The sequence below is a fragment of the Saccopteryx leptura genome, chromosome 2 (genome assembly GCF_036850995.1).
Source record: "Saccopteryx leptura isolate mSacLep1 chromosome 2, mSacLep1_pri_phased_curated, whole genome shotgun sequence".
Taxonomy (NCBI): domain Eukaryota; kingdom Metazoa; phylum Chordata; class Mammalia; order Chiroptera; family Emballonuridae; genus Saccopteryx; species Saccopteryx leptura.
The window spans coordinates 199,413,346-199,440,048 of NC_089504.1; the positions used below are offsets into that span (position 1 = coordinate 199,413,346).

Here is a 26,703-nt window from a genome sequence, read left to right on the forward strand (position 1 = left end):
ATGTGGTAAAATAAGTTTCACCAAAGTTTTTTAAAAGATTTTAATTTTTTAATAATTTTTTTTAGATTTTATTTATTCATTTTTAGAGAGAGAGAGGAGATGGGGAGCAGGAAGCATCAACTCCCATATGTGCCTTGCCCAGGGTTTTGAATCAGCGACCTCAGCATTCCAGGTCGATGCTTTATCCACTGTGCTACCACAAGTCAGGCCAGTTTCACCAAATTTTAAATTTTAATTGAAGAACTAAGGTTGACAGAGTGAGTCCTCTGATTATAACACCATCAGGTTAGAAATCAATAACAAAAGTAAAATTAAATATTCATTTATTTGGAAACAGACCTAAATATGAAATGAAAACCTATGGAACTCCTAGAAGATAACAGGAAAAATTGAGGTTATCTTGGGTTTGGGGATGACTTTAAATACTACACGAGAAGCATGATCAATTAAAAGAAAATAGTAACTTGGACTTCATTTAGAGATAGAAGGAAAGAACAATCGAGAGCAGAAGGAAATCTTGCAAATGTCTCTGATAAAGAATTGGCATCTAAAATACTCAACACTTAAAACAACGATTAGAACACAACTCAATTTAAAAATGGGCAAAATTCTAGAAAACTCCCATAGATAAACCAATGGCAAATCAGCACAAAAAGATGCTCAAGATCCTACTTCATTAAGAAATGTCACATTAAAAAGAGATTACCATTACGTACCTACCATAATCCCGACAATACCAAACACTGGTGAGGAGGTGGAGCGACAGGAACTTGCATTCACTGCTGGTCAGAATGCAAAAGCCACTGGGAAGACAGTTTGGCAGTTTCTTACATGAGGCAGCAATCACAATCCTTGGTGTTTATCCAAATCAGTTGAAACCTATGTCCACATAAAAATGCACACAAATGTTTATAGCAGTTTCATTCATAATGGCCAAAGCTTGGGTATTTAAACAACTTGACAAACATAAATTCGACAACTTGGATAAATGGGCCAATTCACTGAAAACCACAAACTACCAAAACTCTAGTACTGTAACTACTAGATTGAATTCTTAATTTTAAAACCTGAAAAAGAAATATCCAGGTGCACATGGTTTCACTAAAGTCTTCCAAACATTTAAAGAATTAACACCAATTCTATACAATCTCTTTTAGAAACCAGAAGAAAAGGTAACACTTCGAACTTACTTTGAGGTCAGCATTATCTCACAAAATCTAGACTGGTATTCCCATGAACAGGGTGGCAAAAATCTTAAAGTATTATAGCCAGCAATATATAAAATTATTACACATTGCAACCAAATGGAGTTTAATCCAGGAATGCAAAAAAGGAATTCAATTTTTCAAAATCAATGCAATCCACTAATTTAACAGGTAAAAGGTGAAAAAAAGGCTATATCAATTGATGTAAAAAGGGTATTTGGAAAAAGTTGAAATTCATGGAAAAACACAACAAACTAGGGTTAGAAATCATCTTAGATATTTAACTGAGCATCAATTGTAGAAAAACGTGGTTTATATGCCATGTCTTATTGTGTTGTTGAGAACGCGTATTTGTCATGTTAGGAGGACAGAACATATTTCACCCAAGACTTTTAGTATGTTGGCCTCCATTTGCATTCTTATTCCAGACTCTGGAAAAATGCTTCACTATCTTTGCTTAAAATCAAAAGTTGGCTTCTGGGAACAATTGAAAATAACCAAATAACTTAAGAGAAATAAAAGAAAATGAACTGAATGGAAGTATTAAAATACCTAGAAAGTATAAAGTTAAAAGGCCTGGAAAAAGAGAAATCACTGAGGAATCACTAATTAAAGGAAAGCTTGGCTAAAATGAGTTGTATTCCCCAAGTGGTCTTCATTGTGTGATGTCAATATGGTACTCTGCAAGGACTCAGAAATATGTCATTATCTTACACTTGAAAAAAAAAATTACTTGAAAATTCACACCAGACCATTAGACATGAATCAAAATTAAGAACTAAAAAAATGGTAGTCACAATTTAAAACAAGTCCCCTACTGAGGACCAATGGGATCTGTCATCTACAAGGAAGAGTGCAATGCTTCTACATCTGCTGTCTTCCTTAGCTCCCAGGCCTTTACCCACATCAAGAAATGCTTTGTCTCATGTCCTACTCTTTACCTCAGGGGTCCCCAAACTATGGCCCGCGGGCCACATGCGGCCCCCTGAGGCCATTTATCCGCCCCCCCCCACCCCCGCCGCACACCCGGAAGGGGCACCTCTTTCATTGGTGGTCAGTGAGAGGAGCATAATTCCCATTGAAATACTGGTCAGTTTGTTGATTTAAGTTTACTTGTTCTCTATTTTAAATATTGTATTCGTTCCCATTTTGTTTTTTTACTTTAAAATAAGATACGTGTAGTGTGCATAGGGATTTGTTCATAGTTTTTTTTATAGTCCGGCCCTCCAACAGTCTGAGGGACAGTGAACTGGCCCCCTGTGTAAAAAGTTTGGGGACCCCTGCTTTACCTCATGGTGGATATACAACCACTTGACATCAGCCACCTGACGCTCATGCTCCTCTCTTCTGGCACTTGAACACTGGCTTAACTCTTTCCATTTTACCAACCAACTTAAGAGTGGCACATGTTGTCATTTTCAGTATCAATGAACTGAGTAGTTTTTCACCTTTAAAATTCATAAAGAATCCTCCTCCTTAAGAGAGATATATTTCTAAAGCCCCAATTACTTAACATGAGATGGAAAATCAAAATACAAAGCCATATATACGTGTAAGACAACTAAAGATAGCAAGTAAGCACATTAAGTGTGCTCATCATTGATCATTATAGAAATACAAAATAAACCATAATGAGCTGACTCCACATCCACTCAAGGCTGAAATAACCAAAGCAACAACAAATTACAACTAAAAATATGAGTACATGGAAAGGATCTGAGTGAGATACTTTGAGCCTCCATTTATTGCTGGTGGGTGTGTAAAATGTAGTCCCTCGCCATACTGTGGTTCACTTTTACAGTTTCACTGTATCGCAGATTTTAAAATGTATACATCTAATACTGTATTGTGGATTTTTTGCTATATTGCAGGATTTTGTGGATATAGGTATTTTTATATATTTATTATTTTAATTATTTTTGCGGTAAAATAAGCAAAATAACTGTGGGAAAAGTTTATAAGAGTGTGGGAGGGTTTGTAAAGCCTTAAAATATATATAAACAATAAAATAAGTATAAGGTCGCTGCTTTGTGGATTTTCACCTATTGCGGGGGTTCTGGAACCTGACCCCGCGATAGACGAGGGACCACAGTAAAGCCACTTCAGAAATCAGTTGGCAGTTTCCTACAAGGTTAAACACACCATATGACACAACAGTCCTAATCAGGCATTTACCTGATTTATATTTTCTCATTTACAAAGAGAAATAAAAACATCTACACACAGACTTATATATATGTGTCTATAGCAGCTGCATTTATTATAGCAAAAAAACTGAAAATAACTCAAAGGTCCATCAACTGGTAAATGAATAAAATAGTATTGTTTAACAATAAAAAAGGAGCTAAGAACTGATACGTGGAACAACATAAATATCTCAAAACCATTATGTTTAGGGAAAGAAGCCAGACACAAAAGACTACATATGATTTCATTTATTTGAAATTCTAGAAAATGCAAAACATTAGTGACCAAAAGCAGATCAATGGTTGTCAATGGAGTGGGGACAGGGGATTGACTACAATAAAGAACAAGGGAAACTTAGGCGATAGGAATATTTTATGTCAAGATTCTGGTGCTAGCAATTGCATAAGTTCATACATTTAAAAAAAATCAGAATTATACACTTAAGTTGGCTTATTTTATTATATATATACCAAAAGAGTGTAAATATATCAAAATGAGTAAAATACTTGTTAAATTTCTAAATATTCTACAATAAGGATGTGTATTAAAATCAGGATAAAATGCCATTTAAAAACAAACATGCTTCTACCACATGATTACAATTACTAAAAAATAAATATACACAAACTCAGAGCTAAAAAAGTGGAAGGAAAATTACCATTTACTTTGGGTAAGAGGGTACGAAAAAAACTTTCTGCGAAAGCTTTTCTATAATTTCTAACTTTTAAGGTAGGTTTGTTTTAAAAATGTAGTAAGAGAAAGTCACTTGTAATAATTGGTGTAAATCAGTGATTTTCAACCAGTGTGCCACAAGAACTTTTAAAACACACAATACCTGACTATTTTAGTCAGGGGCACTGACCTCTTTTTCCTTAAGATTGTCAAATTAAAAAATGACAATGGCCAACATAACAATAGCCACCTGGTGTGAATGAATTAAAATTATATCCACTTTTTTATCTTATTGGCAAAAAATATATATTTTGGTGTGCCGCAAAATTTAGTAATTAGTTTGCGTGCCATGAGATGAAAAAGGTTGAAAATTGCTGATATAAATACATCTTGGGTTTTTGCCCTAGTTAATGAATTAGGAAGGTGTCAAATGGACTCACTTTTCCATGATTATTCAGTGATTTCTTCTTTGTTTTTTCCATATTTCTGTTCAAGAGTTACCTTCAGTGTCACTCAGAATGGAAAGGCAGAGATTTTAAGTTAGTGCCTTATTCTTTAAAACTAACTGACAAATAGTTCTCAGACCTGGAATACATTTTCAACTTAGGAACACCTTATTTTGTAAACAAAAGAAACAACAAAAATAGCACCTTCAATTAAAATTTTCATCCTGACCAGCAGTGGAAAAGACAAATTGGGGGAGGTAACTGCTTGATTTCTTTGAATAGCACATCTCTTAAAACAATTCCTCAGGAACATATTCCCCATTTAAGAGACTAAATATTGGCTCAGTTCGCAAACATCGAACCAATTAACTAGTAACCTTTTTCTTGATAGATTTTTAAAATGCTTTCTGCCAAGACCATTTGGCTAACAGGACCTACTGGTCACCTTGAGTTTAGGGGCAAAACTAAAGTGCTACCTTATTGTGATATGACTCAATACAGTGGTACTTTGAGATGCGAACAGACCAACATATGAATTTTTTTAAGATACGAGCTGCAACTTGGTCCGTATTTTTGTTCAAGATCCGAGCGAAATTCGGAGATATGAGTCATGATTTGGGAAGCTGCCACTAGTTGGCGTGTTGACGCACGGGTCCAGTATCAACAGTTTGATATACGAGTTGACTGACTTACGAACTCGGTTACAGTACAAATTAAATTCATATCTCAAGGTACTGTATGAGAATTTGGTGAGAGACAAGTCACTGGCGAAACTAACCAAGAGATTGGACTTAGGACACACAGGACATTCAAAACCTTAGAAGGCAATGGTAGGTAGACACACATTCTCAGCAATGGGAACAGCACCTGAACCAATGCTGTTAACAGATCATAATGGCATTATCAATTAGTCTCAGTTATTGTAAGATGAGATACTTTTTTCCTTTGGTTTCTTTGCATGTATTGGAAGGCACAGTAAAATGTGTAGCTTTTAGGTTACGGCAGAATATTCTTGGTATGTTTTTTTATTCAGTATGTTCAGTACTACCACTTTCATACTTTTTATCAGGCATATGGGTCAAACTCTTAGTCACAAAATAAGTGGTAGAAAACAACACTCAGATAGCAACTGTCAATGCTGAATAGTTTGTTTTTCAGTGAAAGGTTTATTTGACGTGTAGGGAAGGCAGTTTGACTAGTTCAGCAGCTCACTAGCATTATCAAGAACTGATGATTTTCACCACCATCCCATTCAGCCAACCTTGTGACCAAAAAATGGCTACTGCAGTTCTGATTCAGACAAGATAATTTCCGAAGACAGCAGAATTTTCTCCCTTTAGTCCATTAGTAGGGAAAATTAGATGCCCCTTGCAGATCTCTTTTTAGTTAACATTGGCCAGGACAGGTTCACATAGTCATGCCTTACCAGTTAGTTACTTATGAGGGGAGAAGACCATGCAAAGTCGACATCCTTGGGAATGAGGCTGCACAGAGGGGTAGCACTCGAACAAGTAAGCAAAAAGTGAGGGACGAGATGGCTGCTGGAGAGTAACCAGTATTTGTCACAACCGGGTATTGCTAAAAGCATACAGTACAAGTTACACTAACTTCAATGGCCAAAGGAAAAAGTAGCATGCAGAGTATGAAAAGAAGTGTAATAGAATGGACTATTATTAAAAAACATTTCAGGGACAAAAAATAACTAAGCTTTAGTGAGTATACTCTACATGCCAGACACTAGTCTATGCACTTTATGTACGTTAACATATTTAATCCGCACAATGGTCTCCTCTCATTTACAGATCGGGAAAAGGAAAGAGACGTGAAGCAACTTGCCCAAAGTGCCTGGTAGATGACACAGCTGCAATCTGAATGTGGGTAGTCAGACTCCAAGCTCAGGCCCCAGTTGCTACACTGTGCTGCACAGGTGATGTAAAAGGGGAATGAATATATTCTAAAAAGATTTTTTTTAAACAAATAAACCAAGGGAGAGAAGGAGATGTAGACACCATGCCAAGAATTTAGCTGTGATATACACACCATACATTTTATTGAATATTGGATTTTATTAGAACAAACAAACTGATTTCATTTAAAAAATGTGGTTAAAATTCCTATTTGACATTGCTTTTTGGCTAAGCATTCTATTTTTACCAGTTCTGTACTCAGTTATTATGGGCAAAACTAATTTTTTATAACAGAACAAAGGAATTTCTCAAGTGGTACAACACTCAATATATGTAAGAGGAATACTGCCAAAATGGGGATATGACCACAACAGAGACCAGAGAACATACTGTGATCAGAGAACACACTGTCTTTTATGGTCTATTTAAAACAGCTACAGATAACACTGCTAACCTCATGCACATTAAGTTTTTACTACCTAAGGTTTCTTTCTACCTTATAAATGAAAATTATTCATGTCCCTGGGTTTGGCATCTAGCCAAAAAATGGAAAATGGCTATCAAGTTGGCTTTTCAGACTACCACAGAAAAGCTGTCAGCTGTAACACCATCCGGGTTCCGTGGTGGAAAGTTCCGAGGAATTGCCTTTTCCTGTGTTTTGATCAAGTCTGTAATTGCTGAGAGAACAGCACAGTCTCTGGATTTCATGTCATTCCAGTCTACAGGATGAGGACTTTCAATCTTCTCCTGCAGGAGGATATCTAGTTCCTTTCTCAATTCCTGCGGTTGGAAAAATTACACCAATTCAACAAAGGCAGATCTAAAATAAGAATGTAATAAATACAAGCAATTGGCTGAACTTTGTAAACTATTACTATACAAAAGACTAAAATATTTAGTAAGCATCTAACTACAGTAAAATTAAAAAATTCAAACTTCCATCTCACTTAGACATTTATTACAATGGTTGGTTGGTAACTACCTCAAAAAACCATTTGACAGATGCCAGCAGACAGAAAGCATGCATTTCACTTGCCCATCCTGCCACTCTCTCCTGCATTTTAACACAGGATCCCAGAACTTTGATGCAATGCTGAGGAAGTGGGTAATCCCTGATTGACTAAAATTAATAGCTGCCACTCAAACAAGAATGGAAGCTACTAACATTAAGTTCAAGGTGGCAAGATGGCGATGGAGTACGTGGCCATTCCAACTTCCACCTCCCAGAACCCAAGTGGATTACAACTTAATTTTAAGAACAATCATCTGGAAAAACCAACTTTGGGCTAAATATACCAAGAGAAATCTATAACCAAAGAACACCAAAGAAGCTACACTGAGACTGGTAGGAAAAGCAGAAACGTGGAGAGGCCAGCTCCCAGTGGCCCTGAAGGACTTGCGTGGTGGTGGGGTTTTACTGAAGCGGGGAGGGTCCTGAGCCCCAGGAACGAAGCCCCAGCCTGCAACCCTGGAGCCTAGAAGAGTCATATGGATTATATTTAGCAGCAAAACAAGTCAGGATACCATTTACGAGAAAGAGACAGATTTCTCAGACCCAGGATTCTTAAAGGGACCATGCAGAAAACCTCTCTCACAACCACTCACCAGGAGCTCCAGGGGATGGGGAGAGAGGAGAGTACAGGAGTAGCAGGAAGAGAGTGTAATCTAGGAGGCACAGGGAGAAACACTTTGAGGGAAAGCCACCCTAACCCCTGGGCTGAGTCACTCCCCAAATCTGAAGTGAATATTTCCCCTGGAAACAGCAATACCAGCAAAGGGAAGGAGGACACCAGTCAAATAGAAGCTCTCCCGGGGCACTCAGAGCAGAGTTGCTTAGAAGCAGGAAGCCCGTAAGGGACAGTGTTGAGTGATAAGGTCTGAGCTACAACACCACCCCCACACTGCTGAGTGCTCGCAGGAGGGCAGGTGGCGGTGGGACGCGGGAACACGGTCCCATTGCCGGGGGTGGGGTGGAAACCTAGGAACCTGCCCAGGCTTGCAGCCCAGGAGCACCAAAGCAGCCCGTGGGGGCGAGGCAGAAGCCAGGGTGCCCAAGGCTTGCAGACTGGGCATGCGCATGCAGTCCCACCCATGGAGGCAAGGCAGCAGTCACAGCAATCACAGTGGTGGGCCGGCATCGACAATGCCTGTGTTTGAAAGCCTGAGGCAGCAGCAGTGGTGGGGGCAGGCCTGCGAACAGACCGCACCTCGGGAACACAGAGGCCACACCCATTGGAATCCTGTGGCCACACCCTTCTGAGGGCTGAAAAGAAAAAAAAAAGTAAAATAAAATAAAATAAAAAAGGTTGGATAAACGAAACCTGAGGCTAAGGGACAAGACACATCCAATACCTTACTAACTCCTGATTTATAGTACTGAGCCCAACAAGTAGCCACCAATAAGAGGTGGCAGAAAGCGGATCTCCAGGAAACCTGAACATTTAAATGAACGTCCTCCAGGACAAAAGTAGATAAAAGCCAGCCTAAGTAGATATTAACAATGGCACCTGGGCTCAGCAGAGGCAGCCACAGGATCTAGATCACCTGTTGCTCGAAAAAGATAGATAAGGGCCAGTCATAGGCAGCAACCACCACTGGTCTGTGCCAGGCTCTGGCCAAAAAGGTCCAGGGAGGGCACATCCAGAGCTCAGATGTGGAAAGCATCAGTTAGGACCTAACAACCCTTGTTAGAATGACATCTTAAAGAAGGGCTACTCACACTTGACCGAGTGAAGATATAGAAAATGGAAAAGCGGCTCTACTAGTTAAGGAGACCACATCTCAAACAAGCCTGCAAACCACAAACAGAAACAATGGGAAGACAGAGGAACATAAGCCATATGAATCAACAAGAAAAATTCCCAGAAAAAGACCTAGATGAAATGGAAGTAATCAAATTACAAGATGCAGGGTTTAAAATAATGATTGTTAGGATGCTTAAGGATCTCAAAGCTACAATGGATGGACTTAATGAGCATGTATATAAAGAAATTGTAAGCATCAAAAAGGACACTGAAATCATAAAAAAAAAAAACAGACAGAAATGACAAACACAATATCAGAAATGAAGACTGCACTACAAGAAATGAAAAGCAGGCTGGATGAAACAGAGGATCAAATCAGTGACTTAGGAGAGAAGATAAGCGAAAGCACAGAAGCAGAACAGCAAAAAAAAAAAAAAAAAAAGAGGATCAAAAAGGCTGAGGAAACTCTAAGAGAGTTCAATGACAACATGAAGAGAAATAACATCCACATCCTAGGGGTTCCTGAAGAAGAAGAGAAAGAACAAGGGATAGAGAACCTGTTGGAAGAAATTATACCTAAAAATTTCCCTAAATTGATGCAGGAAAGAGTCATACAGGTTCAAGAAGCAAAAAGAACCCCATTAAAAAAGAACCTAAAGAGATCCACACCAAGACATATCATAATCAAAATACCAAAGCTAAGAGATAATAAAAGAACACTAAAAGCTACAAAGGAAAAACAGTCCATCACCTACAAAGGAGCCTCATAAGGATGACATCAGACTTTTCAACAGAAACACTTGAGGCCGAAGGGAATGGCAAGAAATATTCAAAGTAATGCAGAACAAGAACAACCAAGACTTCTTTATCCAGCAAGGCTATCATTTAAAATTGAAGGAGAAATAAAAAGCTCCCCAAACAAATAAACAAACAAAAAAACCTCAAGGAATTCATCACACCCAAAAGAATGCTGCAGGAAATGTTAAGGGGCCTACTGTAGACAGAACAAAGCGGGAAAAAAATCTAGTAAAAGAGAAATGTCAATTTAAAAAAAAAATGGCAATAAACAACTATATATCAACAATAATCTTAAAATGTTCCAATCAAAAGGCATAGGGTAGCTGCATGCATAAGAAAACTGGACCCATACATATGCTGTCTATAGGAGACACACCTCAAAACAAAAGATACACACAGACTGAAAGTAAAAGGATGGAAAAAAATTTTCATGCAAATGGAATGAAAAGAAAGCTGGGGTAGCAATACTTATATCAGACAAAGCAGACTTTAAAACAAAGGCTATAGTAAGAGATTGAGAAGGTCACTACATAATGATAAAGGGAGCAATCCAACAGGAAGAGATAACCATTATAAATATCTATGAACCTAATATAGGAGCACCTAAATATATAAAGCAGACTTTGATGGACATAAAGGGAGAGATCAACAGCAATACTATAATTGTAGATGATTTCAATAACTCACTAACATCATTGCATAGATCCTCAAGAAAGAAAATTAACAAAGAAACAGCAGCATTAAGGGACACACTAGCTCAACTGGATTTAATAGATATCTTCAGAACCTTTCACCCTAAAGCAGCAGAATATACATTCTTTTCAAGAGCTCATGGTACATTCTCTAGGATAGACCAGATGTTAGGGCACAAAACGAGCCTCAACAAATTTAAGAAGATTGAAATCATATCAAACACCTTCTCTCACCACAATGACATGAAACTAAAAATCAACTACAACAGAAAAACTAAAAAACACTCAAACACTTGGAGACTAAACACCATGTTATTAAATAACGAATGGGTTAACAATTAGATCAAGGAATAAATAAATAAATTCTTTGATACAAATGAAAATGAGCATACAACTCCTCAAAATCTATGAGACACAGCAAAAGCAGTCCTGAGAGGGAAGTTCATAGCATTACAGGCATACCTTAAGAAGCTAGAACAAGCTCAAATAAACAACCTGGCAACTAAAAGAACTAGAAAAAGAACAGCAAGTAAAGCCCAGAGGAAGTAGAAGGCAGGAAATAATAAAGATCAGAGCAGAAATAAATGACATAGAGGCTAAAAAAACAATACAGAAGATCAATGAAAACAAGAGCTGGTTCTCTGAAAGGGTAAACAAGACCAATTAACCTTTAACCAGACTCACCAAGCAAGTAAGAGAGAGGACTAAAATAAATAAAATTAGAAATGAGAGTGGAGAAGTAACAACTGACACAGCAGAAATACCAAGGATTGTAAAAAAAAAAAATACTATGAAGAACTGTATGCCAAAAAATTAGACAACCTAAGTGAAATAAACAAATTCCTTGAAAAATGTAATCTCTCAAAAATCAATCTGGAAGAATCAGAAAACATAAATAGACTGATTACAACAAATGAGATCGAAAGAGTTATCAAAAAACTCCCAAAACAGAAAAGTCCTGGGCCAGATGGCTTCACAGGCAAATTCTGCCAAATATTCAAAGAAGAACTAAATCTATCCTTCTCAAGCTATTTCAAAAAATTCAAGAGGAGGGAAAACTTCCAAGCTCCTTTTAAGAGGCAAGCATAATCCTCATTCCAAAACCAGGCAAAGACAACACAAAGAAAGAAAACTATAGGCCAATATCCTTGATGAATTTAGATGCTAAAATTCTCAACAAAATATTAGCAAACCGGATCCAGCAGTACATGAAAAAAATCACACATCATGATCAAGTGGGATTTATTATTTATTATGGGGAGGCAAGGCTAGTATAATATATGCAAATAAATCAATATGATTCATCACATAAACAGAAAGAAGGAGAAAAACCACATGATAATATCAATAGATGCAGAAAAAAGCATTTGATAAAATCCAGCATTCATTTATGATCAAAACTCTCAGCAAAGTGGGAATACAGGGAACATACCTCAACATGATAAAAGCCATCTATGACAAACCCACAGCCAACATCATACTCAATAGACAAACATTAAAAGCAATTCCCTTAAGATCAGGAACAAGGCAGGGGTGCCCCTTTCACCACTCTTATTCAGCATAGTTCTGGAAGTCCTAGCCATAGCAATCAGACAGGAAGAATTAAAACACATCCAAATTGGAAAAGAAGAAGTAAAACTCATTATTTGCTGATGATATGATACTGTACCTAGAAAACCCTAAAGTCGCAGTCAAAAAACTACTGCACCTGATAGATGAATTCAGCAAGGTGGCAGGATATAAAATTAACACTCAGAAATTAGAGGCATTTTTATATACCAACAATGATCTGTCTGAAAGAGAAATTAAGAAAATAATTCCCTTCACTATTGCAACAAAAAAATTAAGTATCTAGGAGTAAATTTAACCAAGGAGGTTAAAGACTTGTACTCAGAAAATTATAAATCATTGATAGAAGAGATCAAAGAAGATACAAACAAGTGGAAGCATATACTTTGTTCATGGTTAGGAAGAATAAACATCATTAAAATGTCTATATTACCCAAAGCAATTTATAAATTCAATGCAATTCCTATTAAAATACCAATGACATACTTCAAAGATATAGAACAAATATTCCAAAAATTCATATGGAACCAAAAAAGAACACAAATAGCCTCAGCAATCTTGAATAGGAAGAATAAAGTGGGTGTTATCACATTTCCTGATATCAAGTTATACTACAAGGCCATTGTACTCAAAACAGCTTGGTAGTGGCATAAGAACGGGCATATAGATCAATGGAACAGAACAGAAAACCCAGAAGTAAACCTGCACCTTTATAGACAATTGATATTTGACAAAGGAGGTAAGAGCATACAATGGAGTAAAGAGAATCTTTAACAAATGGTGTTGGGAAAATTGGACAGCTACCTGCAAAAAAATGAAACTAAACCACCAACTTACTCCATTCACAAAAATAAACTCAAAATGATAAAAAACTTAAATGTAAGCCGTAAAACCATAAGCATCCAAGAAGAAAACATAAGCAATCTATTTGCTGATTTATCTCCACGGGGAAGTGAAATAAAAGGATAAACAAATGGAACTATATGAACAAAATAAAAAGACAAACCACACAATGGGAGAACATATTTGACAATATGTCTGATAAGGCGTTAATAAACAAAATGTATAAAGAACTTCTAAAACTCAACACCAAGAAGATAAACAATCTAATCAAAAAATGGGCAAAAGAAATGAACAGACACTTCTCCAAAGAGGACATACCGATAGCCAATGTATAGCAGATGAAAAAATCCTCAACATCACTAATCACTAGAGAAATGCAAATAAAAACCACAATGAGATATCACCTCACACCAGTCAGAATGGTGCTCATTAACAAAATAACACATAATAAGTGCTGACAAGGATGTGGAGAAAAGGGAACCCTCCTGCAGTGCTGGTGGGAATGCAGACTGGTGCAGCCACTGTGGAAAACAGTATGGAAATTCCTCAAAAAATTAAAAATGGAACTGCCTTTTGACACAGCCATCCCATTTTTAGGAATATATCCCAAGAACACCACATCAGTGATTCAAAAACGAAATGCACCCCATGTTTATGGCAGTGTTGTTTACAATAGCGAAGATCTGGAAACAGCCCAAGTGTCCATCAGTGGACGAGTGGATTAAAAAGCAGTGGTACATATATACTATGAGGCCGTGGAAAAAAAGGAAATCTTACCTTTTGCAACAACACGGATGGACCAGGAAACTATTATGTTAAGTGAAATAATCCAGGCAGAGAAAGAAAAATATCATATGACCTCACTCATTTGAGGATTCCAATGAACAATATGAACTGAGGTACAAAATAGAGACAAGAGGTGGGATCAAAGGGACCAGAGGGAAAGTGGACAGAGGGAAAAGGGATGAGAGGATGGGATCAGAGAAGGGAAAGAGATTGGTGAAATTATATACACATAACAAAGCTTATAGAGAGCAGAAAAGCAAATCCTGGAGGGAAAGGGGGAGGGCGTTGTGGCGAGGGGGAAAGGAGGATGTTGTGGGGAACACGGGGGAGGGAGGATGCATTTGTGGGGACACTAGAATCTATGTAAAAACAATAAATTAAAATAAAAAAAAACATTTGAAAAATATGAATTTCTCAACACTATTTGCTGTGCTGAAATATATCAAGAAATGACAAAACATATAACATCTGGAACAAAACCACAACACAACACACTACCCTGCATGCAGATTCAAATACAATCGGGTAAATCAGTTGGTCACCTTGACAAGATGGGCAATTCTTGCTGGAGACTGAAAGACAATCCACTCATCCACAGCGATAGTTTCCTGATCATTATCCTTCTGGATGGAAATATCGCCTCCAAAGAACAAAAGACAGTATGGGGAAACCTCTGTGCAGTCATACAAGTATATCTATGAGAATTAAAGTAAATTAATAAATACATTAAAGAGTCTCAATTACTGCCACATTAATTTAATAATACTACCAGTATCAATCCTTCTAAAATAGGTATTACCCTATTACTATAATTTCAGAGACTAGTTTTGAAGGAATACATTTTAAATGAGCCATTCTTTATTAATTCAGAGAACACAGGAGTTTTATATTTTTGTTTCATTTCAAACAATAGTATTATTCTTTAAACAAAATATTTCAGAGTGACAATCACTAATGTAATTGAAATTATTTCTACAGATATATAAACAGAATCCCACTTAAGATTCTGACTACTACTTATAGGATATATTGATATGCCAACAAAATTATTTGCACTGTGTAAACTCCTATATATCAGAAAATGCCAGTACTTCCTAAAAGCACACTCTGAAAGAAAATTAGACAAATCAAGTAACTATCCCAACTAATTAAAATACAAAAATGGATCATGACAGAACTGCACATTTAAAAGTATAGGTTATTTGTTTGAATAAGGTATAATTCATGCCAAATTCTGTTTATATTTATGAAAACTACACCATTATATAAAATAGAATACTAACATTCAGATCCATGATCACCTTATTTACTTACACTACTTGTTCTCATCTTCAGGTGATAGATAAGCCAGTTGTAGTGAAACTCTGTTTGCTCCACATTAACGGACTTAGGATGAATAGCAACTAATCCATCAGTTTTTGTGTAAACTTTCACCCTTCAGAAAAGGTAAAATGTAATAATTTGTTTTTTTAAAAATTCTTAGATTCCAAACCAATCCCAGAATCAAAAAAACAAACAAACAAAAAAACAGACAAGTTCAGTTTACTTTTGCAATATAAATTTACAAATTTATATTTGAGGACATAATTTTATTTTAATAAAACATGAAAAATTATTAGCTAACTGTGAAATCAGACATCAAATCCTCTTCTTGAAGGTATAATTACTCAACTCATTAGAAAGGTGACAAAATATTCCTTATGTTTCTACTATACCACTGAAGGGCAAAGGATGAAATAAACAGCTGAAATACTTAAAAGTGATTCAGAACAGAACAGTCTCTACATAATACTGTCATTTATGATACTAACAGCCCTCAAAGTATAGAATAACTTTGTGAAATGATCAATTAAAAATTTCACCGGTTATGCACACAGATGAATATAAAAAATTAAGAATGTTGTTCAGAAGGGACTTTATATACAACTGACTTTTAAAAACCTATTCTAAAATATGTTCTAAGTGGTCTCACATTCATTCAAATCCTCCATTTTCAAAACAGGAATACTTGGAATAAATGTACTTTAACACAGCTACACTTTAGCCTCGTCATTCCCAAGGGTCTTTTCTTGATAGTCATAAAATCTTTCCTCAATTCTGCTGAAGTTTTAATTATTATTATTCAATAGGGAGATGTTTGGTGGTTTATTTTTAAATTGTCAATAGTAACTGCCTGCATAAAAGGTGGTAATTCACTAATCCTTCCTAATTGCTTTTATTTATATTTTATTTTTCAATTAGAGTTCACATTCACTATTCTGTGTTAGTTTTGGATGTACAGCACACATACTCTACAGTGTTCTCTAATGTTTCCAGGACCCACCTGGCACCATGCATAGTTATTGCCATGTTACTGACTATATCCCGTGATGTATTTACATCCCTGTAACTGCTTTTTAACTACCAATTTGTACTTCTCTTTTTTTTTTTTTTTTTTGTATTTTTCTGAAGTTGGAAACAGTGAGGCAGTCAAACAGACTCCTGCATGCGCCCAACCGGGATCCACCGGGCATGCCACCAGGGGGCGATGCTCTGCCCATCTGGGGCGTTGCTCTGTTGCAACCAGGGCCAGTCTTGCGCCTGAGGCAGAGGCCATGGAGCCATCCTCAGTGCCCGGGGCCAACTTTGCTCCAATGGAGCCTTGGCTGCAGGAGGGGAAGAGAGAGACAGAGAGGAAGGAGAGGGGGAGGGGTGAAGAAGCAAATGGGCGCTTCTCTTGTGTGCCCTGGCTGGGAATCGAACCAGGGACTCCTGCACGCCAGTCTGACGCTCTACCACTGAGCCAACCGTCCAGGGCCCAATTTGTACTTCTTAATCCCTTCAGTTCTTTACCCCAGTCCCTCAATTCCCCTCCCCTCTGCCGACCGCCAGTCCAGTCCACTCTCTGTGTCTATGAATGTTTCAATTGTTTATTTTGTTCCTCAGGTTCCACATGTAAGTGAAGACATATAAGAGTACCTTTTCGTACTTCCAGGAATTCATAATACTTCTATCAAAATCACAGTCATGAGTCATTCAGAATAAATCACTGCAGTCAATTTAACCAATGCCATACTGCAACCGTGCATCACTACAGCAGCAGAGAATGGCAGACTTTTCCATATGGGACCAGAAAAAATATTTTAGGCTTTGTGGGCCCTATGATCTCTGTCACCGCTACTCAACTCCATTAGTGTAGCATGAAAGCAGACACAGACAACATGTGAATAAACAGGCATGGTGGCTATGTTCCAATGAAAATGTATACAAACATTGGCCAGTATATCAAAATTTGCTGACCCCTGGTCTAGACCAAAACAAAACTCCAATCCAAAGAGACCTACATTTTTTTTTCGTAAAGCCTTCCTAGGACAGCAAGGGATATATAAAAATGTTTGCATTTCAAAGAGTCTCTCTCTGTAAGGTTATCTGTAAAGTTAGGGATATGAAGAAGAATTTGTCAAAAATTACCTGGGATCACTCAAAATGTGCACAATCCAACCACAATGATTAAAATTCATGTTATGCATAATCTTATGCCTGAGAATAGAATTTCTGAGCACCTGCATTTTTGATATGTAGAATTCATTGCTGTGAGGGGCTGTCCTCTGTATTATGGTATGCATAGTAGCATTCCATTCTATTAATTGGCCTCTATTTATTAGATGCTATAGTACCACTACAGTTATAACCACTACAAATGTCTATCGATAGGGTCAAATATCCCAAGTAAAATAAAAAACTCAGTTGAGAACCAATGCCCTTATAACAATGTCTGTGCTTTATCTTTGAGGTGTTTATTTTTTATGTTTATAATCATAGGGGATATAGCTTTTTTATTTAATAGCAGCTCAAATATTTTATGTTACTACACAATGCCTGTTTTGTATGCGCAGCTAACAGGAAAGTCATATAATATGGTATCATAAAACCACAATTTCCCCATTGCTACTAGACATGTATGTAGTTTACAATAATATAGCTTCTAAAATTTTTTGGAATTTTTTTTTGAGGGGGGTATTTTTCCAAAGTGAGAAGCGGGGAGGCAGACAGACAGACTACCACATGCGCCAGACCGGGATCCACCCAGCAAGCCCACTAGGGGGCGGTGCTCTGCCGATCTGGGCAGCTACTCTGTTGCAACCAGAGCCATTCTAGCGCCTGAGACGGAGGCCAAAGAGTCATCCTCAGTGCCCGGGCCAACTTTGCTCCAATGGAGCCTTGGCTGCAGGAGGGGAAGAGAGGGACACAGAGAAAGGAGAGGGAGAAGGGTGGAGAAGCAGATGGGTGCTTCTCCTGTGTGCCCTGGCCGGGAATTGAACCAGGGACTTCCACACGCTGGGCTGACGCTCTACCACTGAGCCAACCAGCCAGGGCCTAGAATTACTTTCTATGCCTCAAATTAAGATAGTCACATATGAATCCACTTGGCCAGTAACTATTTTAATGACTGTTGACACATAATTCTAAACTACAGTACCTTTCAAAATGATGGCAACAATTCACATACTATTAACCATTGTGACTTTCAGTTTCTCTTTCCTCACTAGCACATTTACTAGGCAAAAATATGCCACATTCTCTCCAATTACTACTAAGGCTAACTCTATTTGTCCATATATTTAAAACTCATACCTCATTTTTCAAAATACTAAAATCATAATTTTATTCAAAGAGACATATTACAAAATTATGAGCGAAGGGAAAATTCTAAAGCAAAATCTATTCTAAGCAATGTCCATCTGGCCCTTTTGTGTTGTTTTTTTATGTCTAAAAGTGATGCACCTATTAAAATTTAAGATAGTGGTCTTATACAGAATTTGATATAATATAGCTACAAATAACCACCACTCACATCACATCTCTGAGCTTCTGACAAGACTAATAGCTGCCTTACTTTCTCATATTCATACTGTGATTGTATCTACTAACATAGACGTAGGTGATAGAAAGTTGATGCCAAGAACATGCTATGGGGGAAAAGTCATGCCTGTTAAAACGTTTGCTTTCTCGTAAATGATCAAAAGTAAAAGAAACAAGAACATGGCCCAAATGTGAACAAGGAGATATGTACAACATGAGCCCTGTTTGTTGCATTATAGGATTTTAAAAGTTTAAGAGATAATTACAAGTAATTCATAATAATTTTCAATGCTTACATTTTTCTTTTTTTACCCAAATTTAGTCGGATTTTAGCAACTTTGGGATATAAACCAGCACAGATGACAGCTTTAATTATCTTCTCATTATCTATTAGGGGTGGGAGGGCAGAGAAAAAAAGAGTAAAATACCGATACAATGGACAACAGCAGCAACTTATTTACATTGTTTCAATCTGCTTTACCTGAATTGATATTAGATTTTGGATCTTTAGGATCTCTACTGTTTACAAATCCAGCTCCGAGAAGATGCTCAGCAAACTGCCCTTTCATGTTATGCAGCATCTAGAGAGCAATGGTTAACAAACAGAACTAGAAAACCTTGCACAGATTTATGAGGGTTAAAAAGCATATACTCATAAATAGATTTAGCTATAAGCCTTCCCCGCTTTATAAAATCCTTTTGCAAAAATTTGATGTTTCAGAGCAAGGGCTGGTAAACTACAAAATTTATAAAAACTTGTTTTGTCAATAAAGTTTTATTGGAACACAGCCACACCATTCACTACATTCGCACTATATAGCAGAGGTGAGTGGTTTCAAGAGAGGCCATATGGCCTGTAAGCCTAAAGTAGTTGTCTTCTGATCTTTTACACAAAAGGTTTGCCTACTGTAGGGAATACCCACTGATGAGTAAGTATAATCTTCAAAACTGCTCTTGACAGCATAATTTGAAAGAAATACAGAAACGCATAAAGAAAATAACAAACATCCATCCACATTACCACTACTGAGAATTAACTACTGTTGGTTATTAGCACAAAAACTCCAGGCTTTTTCTAAGAAAAATCACTATTTGACTAAAAATGATGCAGGGCTCATTATAAACATTCGAGTAATACTGAAAAACACAAAGAAATATCCCTATATCCAATATTGTCAGAAAAATCATTCACTAAGAAATAATATGGCAAACTTATGTATACACTGACAGAACTAGAAATGCTAACCTAACAATGGGATAATAGTATAGAAGCTATTTTATAAAAGTACTCAAATTAATTCTAGTTCAATATTTTAAGTTAAATAGAAATGAAACCGAACTAGATGAATTTTACATTTTTATAATCCTGAGTTATTTACTCAAATATCCTTGTAAACTTAAAATAAATTATGAAACATAAAGTTGGTCATATTCAGAATTGTGACATTAGTGTCCCCACCTCATCTCTAATTGACTCTGAGTTACTGCCTGCTTTCTATTCTGCATCCTTAATTCTTGTATTCGTTGTATTGTTAAGTCATTTCAGTGTACACAACCAGCTGATTTAGCACACTCCATTTCTGAAGTCTTTTAGATTTATCTCTTCTTAATAGGCAGCATTTCACTATCAGCAAATTTTTCAAGAACTGCTCGTGGGTGCAGTATTTAAAGTGCTTTCTTGAATGCCTGTCCTGTCTTTACATTTAATGTCTTGACTGACTATTATCAAATAACATGTGGATTCAGCCATCTTTTCATACTTGTGGTTATCAATTTTTTTCTTTTTCAGGAAAATGTTCTTATACCTCTCTCAAATACATATTTAATTGAACACACTTGAATTTTCTATGCATAGAAACTATTATCTTTACAATGATCAGTCTTGTCTTCCTGTCTACACGCTTTTTACTTACTGCTTTAATGCTTTCTGCTTATAGCTGCACCTACAAACTGAAATCATCTCAAGCCTTTCTTCTACGGCAGTATTTTGCTTTCAAGGGGTTTCTATTTTGTTCTTTATAATTCTCTTGTTCTTTAATTTTTTTCTTCGCTCAGTAGTCTTTTCATTCATTTTATTGCTTTATTTTCTTATTTTTGTTTTACTGAATTCGTATTCTTTTTTTTTTAAGGGACAAAGAGAGAGTCAGAGAGATGGATAGACAGGAACAGACAGATGAGAAGCATCAATCCTTAGTTTTTCATTGCACGTTGCGACACCTTAGTGTTCATTGATTTTCTCATATGTGCCTTGACCGTGGGCCTTCAGCAGACCGAGTAACCCCTTGCTTGAGCCAGCGACCTTGGGTTGAAGCTGGTGAGCTTTTGCTCAAACCAGATGAGCTCACACTCAAGCTGGCGATCTCAGGGTCTCAAACCTGGGTCCTTCCGCAATCTAGTCCGACGCTCTATCCACTGCGCCACCACCTGGTCAGGCTGAATTTGTATTCTTAAACTCTTCTACTATGAAGCAGTTTCAATGGGTTTTCTGTTGAGATATGCTGTGTTCCATTCTTATATTCCTTCGGCTGTAGTATCTTTCAGTCACCATGATCCTTCTTTTCATTTAGTTAATGCTTAGGCCCTTCTGGTTAAATATGCTAGATTCCTGTTTTTACCCCCCGGTAGATTTGTTAAAATGTCCAGTACAGTCTAGGGTTCATGCCACAGAGTGTAATTGTAATAGAGAAAGATGAGGACATTCCCATTGTTACTGGCTTGCGATCACGTCTCCAATTTAATGCATCTGCCCTATTTATTGTTTACTTTCTTATGTATGAAAAATGCTTCCTGGCCCTGGCCGGTTGACTCAGTGGTAGAGCACTGGCCCGGCATGTGGAACTCCCAGGTTCAATTCCTGGTCAGGGCACACAGGAGAAGCAATCAACTGCTTTTCCAACCATTCCCCTTCTCTTTCTCTCTCTTCTTTTTCCACAGCCCTGCCATGACTGGCTGGAGCAAGTTGCCCTTGGGAGCTGAAGATGGCTCCATGGCCTCCATTTCAGGTGCTAAAAAAAAAATGGCTCCAGTTGTAAAGGAGCAATGGCCTGAGATGGGCAGAGCATCGCCCCCTAGTGGGCTTTCCAGGTGGATCCCACTCGGGGCACAGGCGCGACTCTGTCTTTCTGTCTCCTCTCACTAAATAAATAAATAAATAAATAAGAAATAAAAATGCTTCCTCTTCAGTATTTCTCACTACACTAATCAATTAAAGATACCCTATTTGATACTAAAAATAGATTTTAGGAGTATCAATGAAATCTTTCAGGTTAAATCATTAAAATGTCAACTAGAGGGTGGGTGCAAGAACAGTAACCAACCAAGCATTACTGTGTTTTCCTGCTATACTCTAGACTCTTAAATATCTTTTCTTATCCGTTAGTTTTTTATTATATTATACATATGTTTTTATTTATTGCAGTTGATTTAATAAAGATTTTGTATAATGACTCAACTTTTTAAGATAAAACACACAATTAATTAATCTTTTGCTATCGATCAAACTGTACAAAATGCATAGTCTATTCTCTAACATATGAGAATCACTTCAAAACATTCCCCATTACCTGTAGTGTATTTGAAGACAAAAAATATTCCCAGCAATAGTCTTTTTCATATCTGAAACCACGTCGTCTAGCATCTTCCCAGCCCTGTTGCAAAGAATTGAAGAAAACTATTTATATAGTTCCCCAAAGCAAAGATTATTTGTCGGTCTTTATTTTGTTAATAATTTAATCTAATTTGATGTTTTCTGTGTAAAAAGATCAAAAAATTTTAAAGTTTATAAACTAAAATACCTCCCCATGATCCTAATTATTAAGAAATAACCACCACTAAATCGCCGGAACTTTCTACAAGTTATATAGCAACATATTGTATTTTTTATACATAATGGCACCACCATGTACATAATGTTATAAACATAATGAGCACTATTAAACAAATTTCAATACTATCAAATATTTTTCAACTTTACAAACACAAATTATTTTAGATAGAAAAGGAGGAAAGGTGGAAAATAAGAAAAGTACGTAATACTGAAACAGGTGTAAGAAAAAAACTTTCCCATAATATGTAGTGCAAAATTGACTCTAGAAGTTGCCGTCTCTGTAAACCAAAGTACATTTACATTTTGTAAAGACTGGTGATAAATGTTTATCCTCAGAGAAGCCTGGCTTTTGGAAGCAGAAAATGCCTGTATTTTTAATAATGTACATGATTATGATACTCTATCAAAATGTTCTATAGGAATATAGGTAGCTGATGAATAAACAACAAGAGACCCGTCCTGAATGTCAATAACACAGCTCAAAGTGAGTATCAAATAAAATTTTAAAATAAAGTATTTACTTGTTCAATTGTTATCAAAACATGTACAAATAATTCTTTCCCCAAAATGTTAAAATTTAATAAGTTATTATAAATCTGAAAAATAAAGTTAAAAAATGTTTCTCAAATTTAAACATTCATACTTAGCAATTTATTACTAACACCTATGATAATATAGATTTTTAAAAAGTCAAATGTGGTCCTATTCTATTATCAGCTTTTCACTTGAATAAACTGTCACAGTTATTTTTTACCTCAAATGCATTGACAACTGTCAGGTGGTCACTTTTGGAATCCTTTGCCAACTCTTTCCTTCTTGCATCTGCGACCTTTTCTTTTCCCTTAAAAAATACAAAAGCAACTTCAAATGGCTCTGACAGTATATAATACAGCATTCCAATAAAAAGCTAATGAAAAAAATGTATCTAAGCAATAACTGTTATGTGTAATAAAAATGCCTAGCCTTTCTTACCAATGGAATGACAAAGGGGTCCTTGAAGCTGAGACTAGCAGCAATGGTAAGTACTGGGTCTAAGCAACAGAACAGAGCTCCAAAAAGAATCATTTTTCCAATGTGTGGTTCAACTGGTAATCGAGCTAAGTGGACCCCAAGCGGTGTCAATTCTTCTTGTTTATCCAAAGCGTTCTGTAAAGTAAAGGTTTATGTTTAAAACAGACATCATAAAATATCACTCTCAAATGTACTTTTAATTTGCTTAGGAAAAAGAGGCCATTCCTTGACTCTCTTAAGACCAAGTGCCCTAATATTGTTCAGCCCTAGTTTCTTCATCAAAACATAAGTTTTGAGGTCAGCAATGGTTAAACTTACATAAATAAAAACTAAATCTATATCTTGGCTTTACTGTAAATATTAGGAGAGAAATCAGAGAAATACAGTAGGAAACCATCAACTGAATAAAAAAAAACCCCTCATAGCAAGAATTATGGAAAACATAAAACAAACAGAAAATATTACATATTTGTAATATATTCACAACCCCTCGATTCTAGTAGTTTAGGAAACACGAGACAGTAAAGAAAGACGAGAGGGTAACTGCTGTTCTGATTACCTAGGTAATCTGATCCAATCATCCCACTGAGCATAGCTAGCAAAGCTACTAGAATACACAGAGCAGTTAACAAAAGACTTACAAGAATTATAAGTCTAGGATTGGGGAATGACAAAAGTCCAGAGAAGTCCAACACTGGGGCTGCTGTCCCAGCAGAAGCAACACCCACAGGCTTTAAATTTTTGTCTGCAGAGAATTGCATAAATAGATTGCCCAGTACCCAATTAACTAGGCATATAATAAAATATAAAAAAGTAAAATAAAATTTAAAAAATCCCATGTGTCCTATCAGACACAGACTTCCAAACATTTGTGGAGGAAATAACCTTGATCTTACAAAAATTCTTTAAGCAATAAAAATAATTTTACAAACTTGTTTTTTGAATTTAGCATAATCTTGGTATCTAAACTTTGCAGGGACATTTAGAAAAAGGAAAACTAATGAATAATCTTACATATGAGAAAACAGAATAATGGCAAATTGAATCCCATAAAGTTAGGTTTGTTTCAGGCACGAAAATTAGTTTTACCTTTGAAAAAAAATCAATGTAATTTAAAACATTACAAATTCAAAAAGAAAAAAAAAATCATACCATAATCTCATTAAAAGGCAGAAAAGGTATTTGATTAAAATCAATTATGCCTGCATGATAAAAAATCTCTACGTTAACTAAAATAGGAACTTCCTTGACAGTTTCTACAAAAAATCTTCAACATGCTTTCCCTTTAAGAACAAAAACACAAGAATGCCAATTAGCATACCACTTCTGCTCAACATTGTACTAGGGGCCCTAGATGACTGGAAATAAATAAAACTGTAATTATCTATAGATGCGACTATATAAAAAAATCTACATATAATTACTAGAATAAATGGGTTTCACAGCACTGATGAACATAAGGTCAATATTCACACCAATTTCATTTCTATATATCAGACTCAGAAGAAAATAAAAATTTTAAAAATTCAGGGTAGAAACTAAAAATAAAACCAAGAAATACATCTTTAAAAAAGTTGCATAGAACGCCTACACCAGTGGTTCTCAAATTTTTTGAAGTCGGGGCGCATTTAAAATCCTACAAATAATTGTAGGCATGCTATATACAAATTTTTGAGAATTATGCTATAATAATTAAGTCAAATATTAAAGAAAAAATATATAAAGTCCAAACATGCTTTTATGGTAATTAAACAAAATAAATGACAAAATTAAATTTATTCTGACATTAAAAAAGATTTTTGTTATATTTTTTGAGTTATGCTTTTTAGAATTCATAAAAAAGAGGGATTAAAAAATAAAAAGACAAAAAAATTTATCTTTTTATATATACATTCTTAGTAAGATTTAGTAAATTCAGCAGGTCCTGATGCAAATGTGTTAAGTTTTTTCATTCTTGTGTTTATGAGAAACATAAATAATATAATGATGTGTTAATAATACAATAAGGATGTGTTAACAAAAAGAGCAGTATTACTGTAATGAAATGGTATAATAACAATATTTATTTTTATATCTGGGGACATGCCATGATCCAGTGCAGCTAATAATTCCAGGTCCCAAGTGGGAATGGTGCGAAATTAAGAAACTATGGGGTCAGGAGGGCCCTGTAATTGCTGCTGGCAAGAACAAAGTGCATCCAAAAACTGCATCTTGCTTTATTTATAGGGCAAAGTGAATCCATTAGCAAATCAATGGTCTCTGCTCACATTTCCAAGGCAACCCAAGAATTTTAACAAGTGCAGAAAACCCCCACCATACATACCATCTTAATTTACACCAAACAAAGGGTAGAAGAAACTTGCCTCCAGTCTTTCTGGGGAACATGGGGGGTAGTGTAAACAATCCAGCACCACAGCTTAACAGACTTTTGCAACCTAATCAGGCAAGTTAGGTGGGGCGTTGGGCAGACTGTCAGCTTACAGCCAATTCCCCACACTTCTGTCCCCCAAAAATCTAAACTCCAAAAACCCTGTTGGTTTTTTGGTTCTCAACAGGCACATATTTCTCTGGAATACCATAGGGTGCACCAGTGCACCCTGGCGCACACTTTGAGAAACAATGGCCTACACAGATGGCAATGAAACACTAAGAGAAATGAAATGCCTAAATAAACAGGACAGGGAGTGTTTCTGGTTTGGTAAGACTCAATACTTTCATTAAGACAGTATAGTATTAGTTCAACTCAGACAGAAACACCAAGAGAGTAGAACACAACCCACAGACACACAATCCCAGACACTAGATCTGTGATGAAAGCTCTAAAAATATTATGGTAATCAAAGAGTAGAATAAACCAACCAATACATTTCAAGAAGACAAACAAAGACAAAGACCATAATTCAAAGATTTCAAAACTTGATGTGTTTTTAAATCAAGCCTACAATGAAAAAAACTGTGTGGAAAGTACCCAATATTATAAGAACATACAAAAGTATCATTTCTATAACTTTCTAACTCATACTTCATACACTAAGGTGAATAGCCAAATAGTATATAAAGGTTGGCACTGTGCATTCACTGGTCTACCTTGAAGAAACATGAGTAAATATTACAATTAGCTGGCTTACATGCTCTAGCATTCTATAGCTATGTTAAAATTTATTTTAAAAAATCA

The 26,703-nt window shown here is 36.2% G+C and overlaps 1 protein-coding gene across 1 annotated transcript in view; it reads right to left on the reverse strand.

Moving 5' to 3' along the window:
• Nucleotides 1–3,464: 3,464 nt before the first annotated feature.
• Nucleotides 3,465–26,703, reverse strand: part of DHX36 (DEAH-box helicase 36) — a 61,444-nt gene continuing 38,205 nt past the window's right edge. Inside the window, exons 18-25 of the mRNA XM_066369913.1 lie at nt 23,490–23,663; nt 23,272–23,358; nt 22,255–22,338; nt 19,173–19,272; nt 18,988–19,078; nt 15,164–15,284; nt 14,392–14,544; nt 3,465–7,197 (exon numbers count right to left, since the gene is read on the reverse strand). Coding sequence (XP_066226010.1) covers nt 6,991–7,197; nt 14,392–14,544; nt 15,164–15,284; nt 18,988–19,078; nt 19,173–19,272; nt 22,255–22,338; nt 23,272–23,358; nt 23,490–23,663 — 1,017 coding nt within the window. The 3' untranslated portion in view covers nt 3,465–6,990. The remainder of the gene's footprint in view (nt 7,198–14,391; nt 14,545–15,163; nt 15,285–18,987; nt 19,079–19,172; nt 19,273–22,254; nt 22,339–23,271; nt 23,359–23,489; nt 23,664–26,703) is intronic.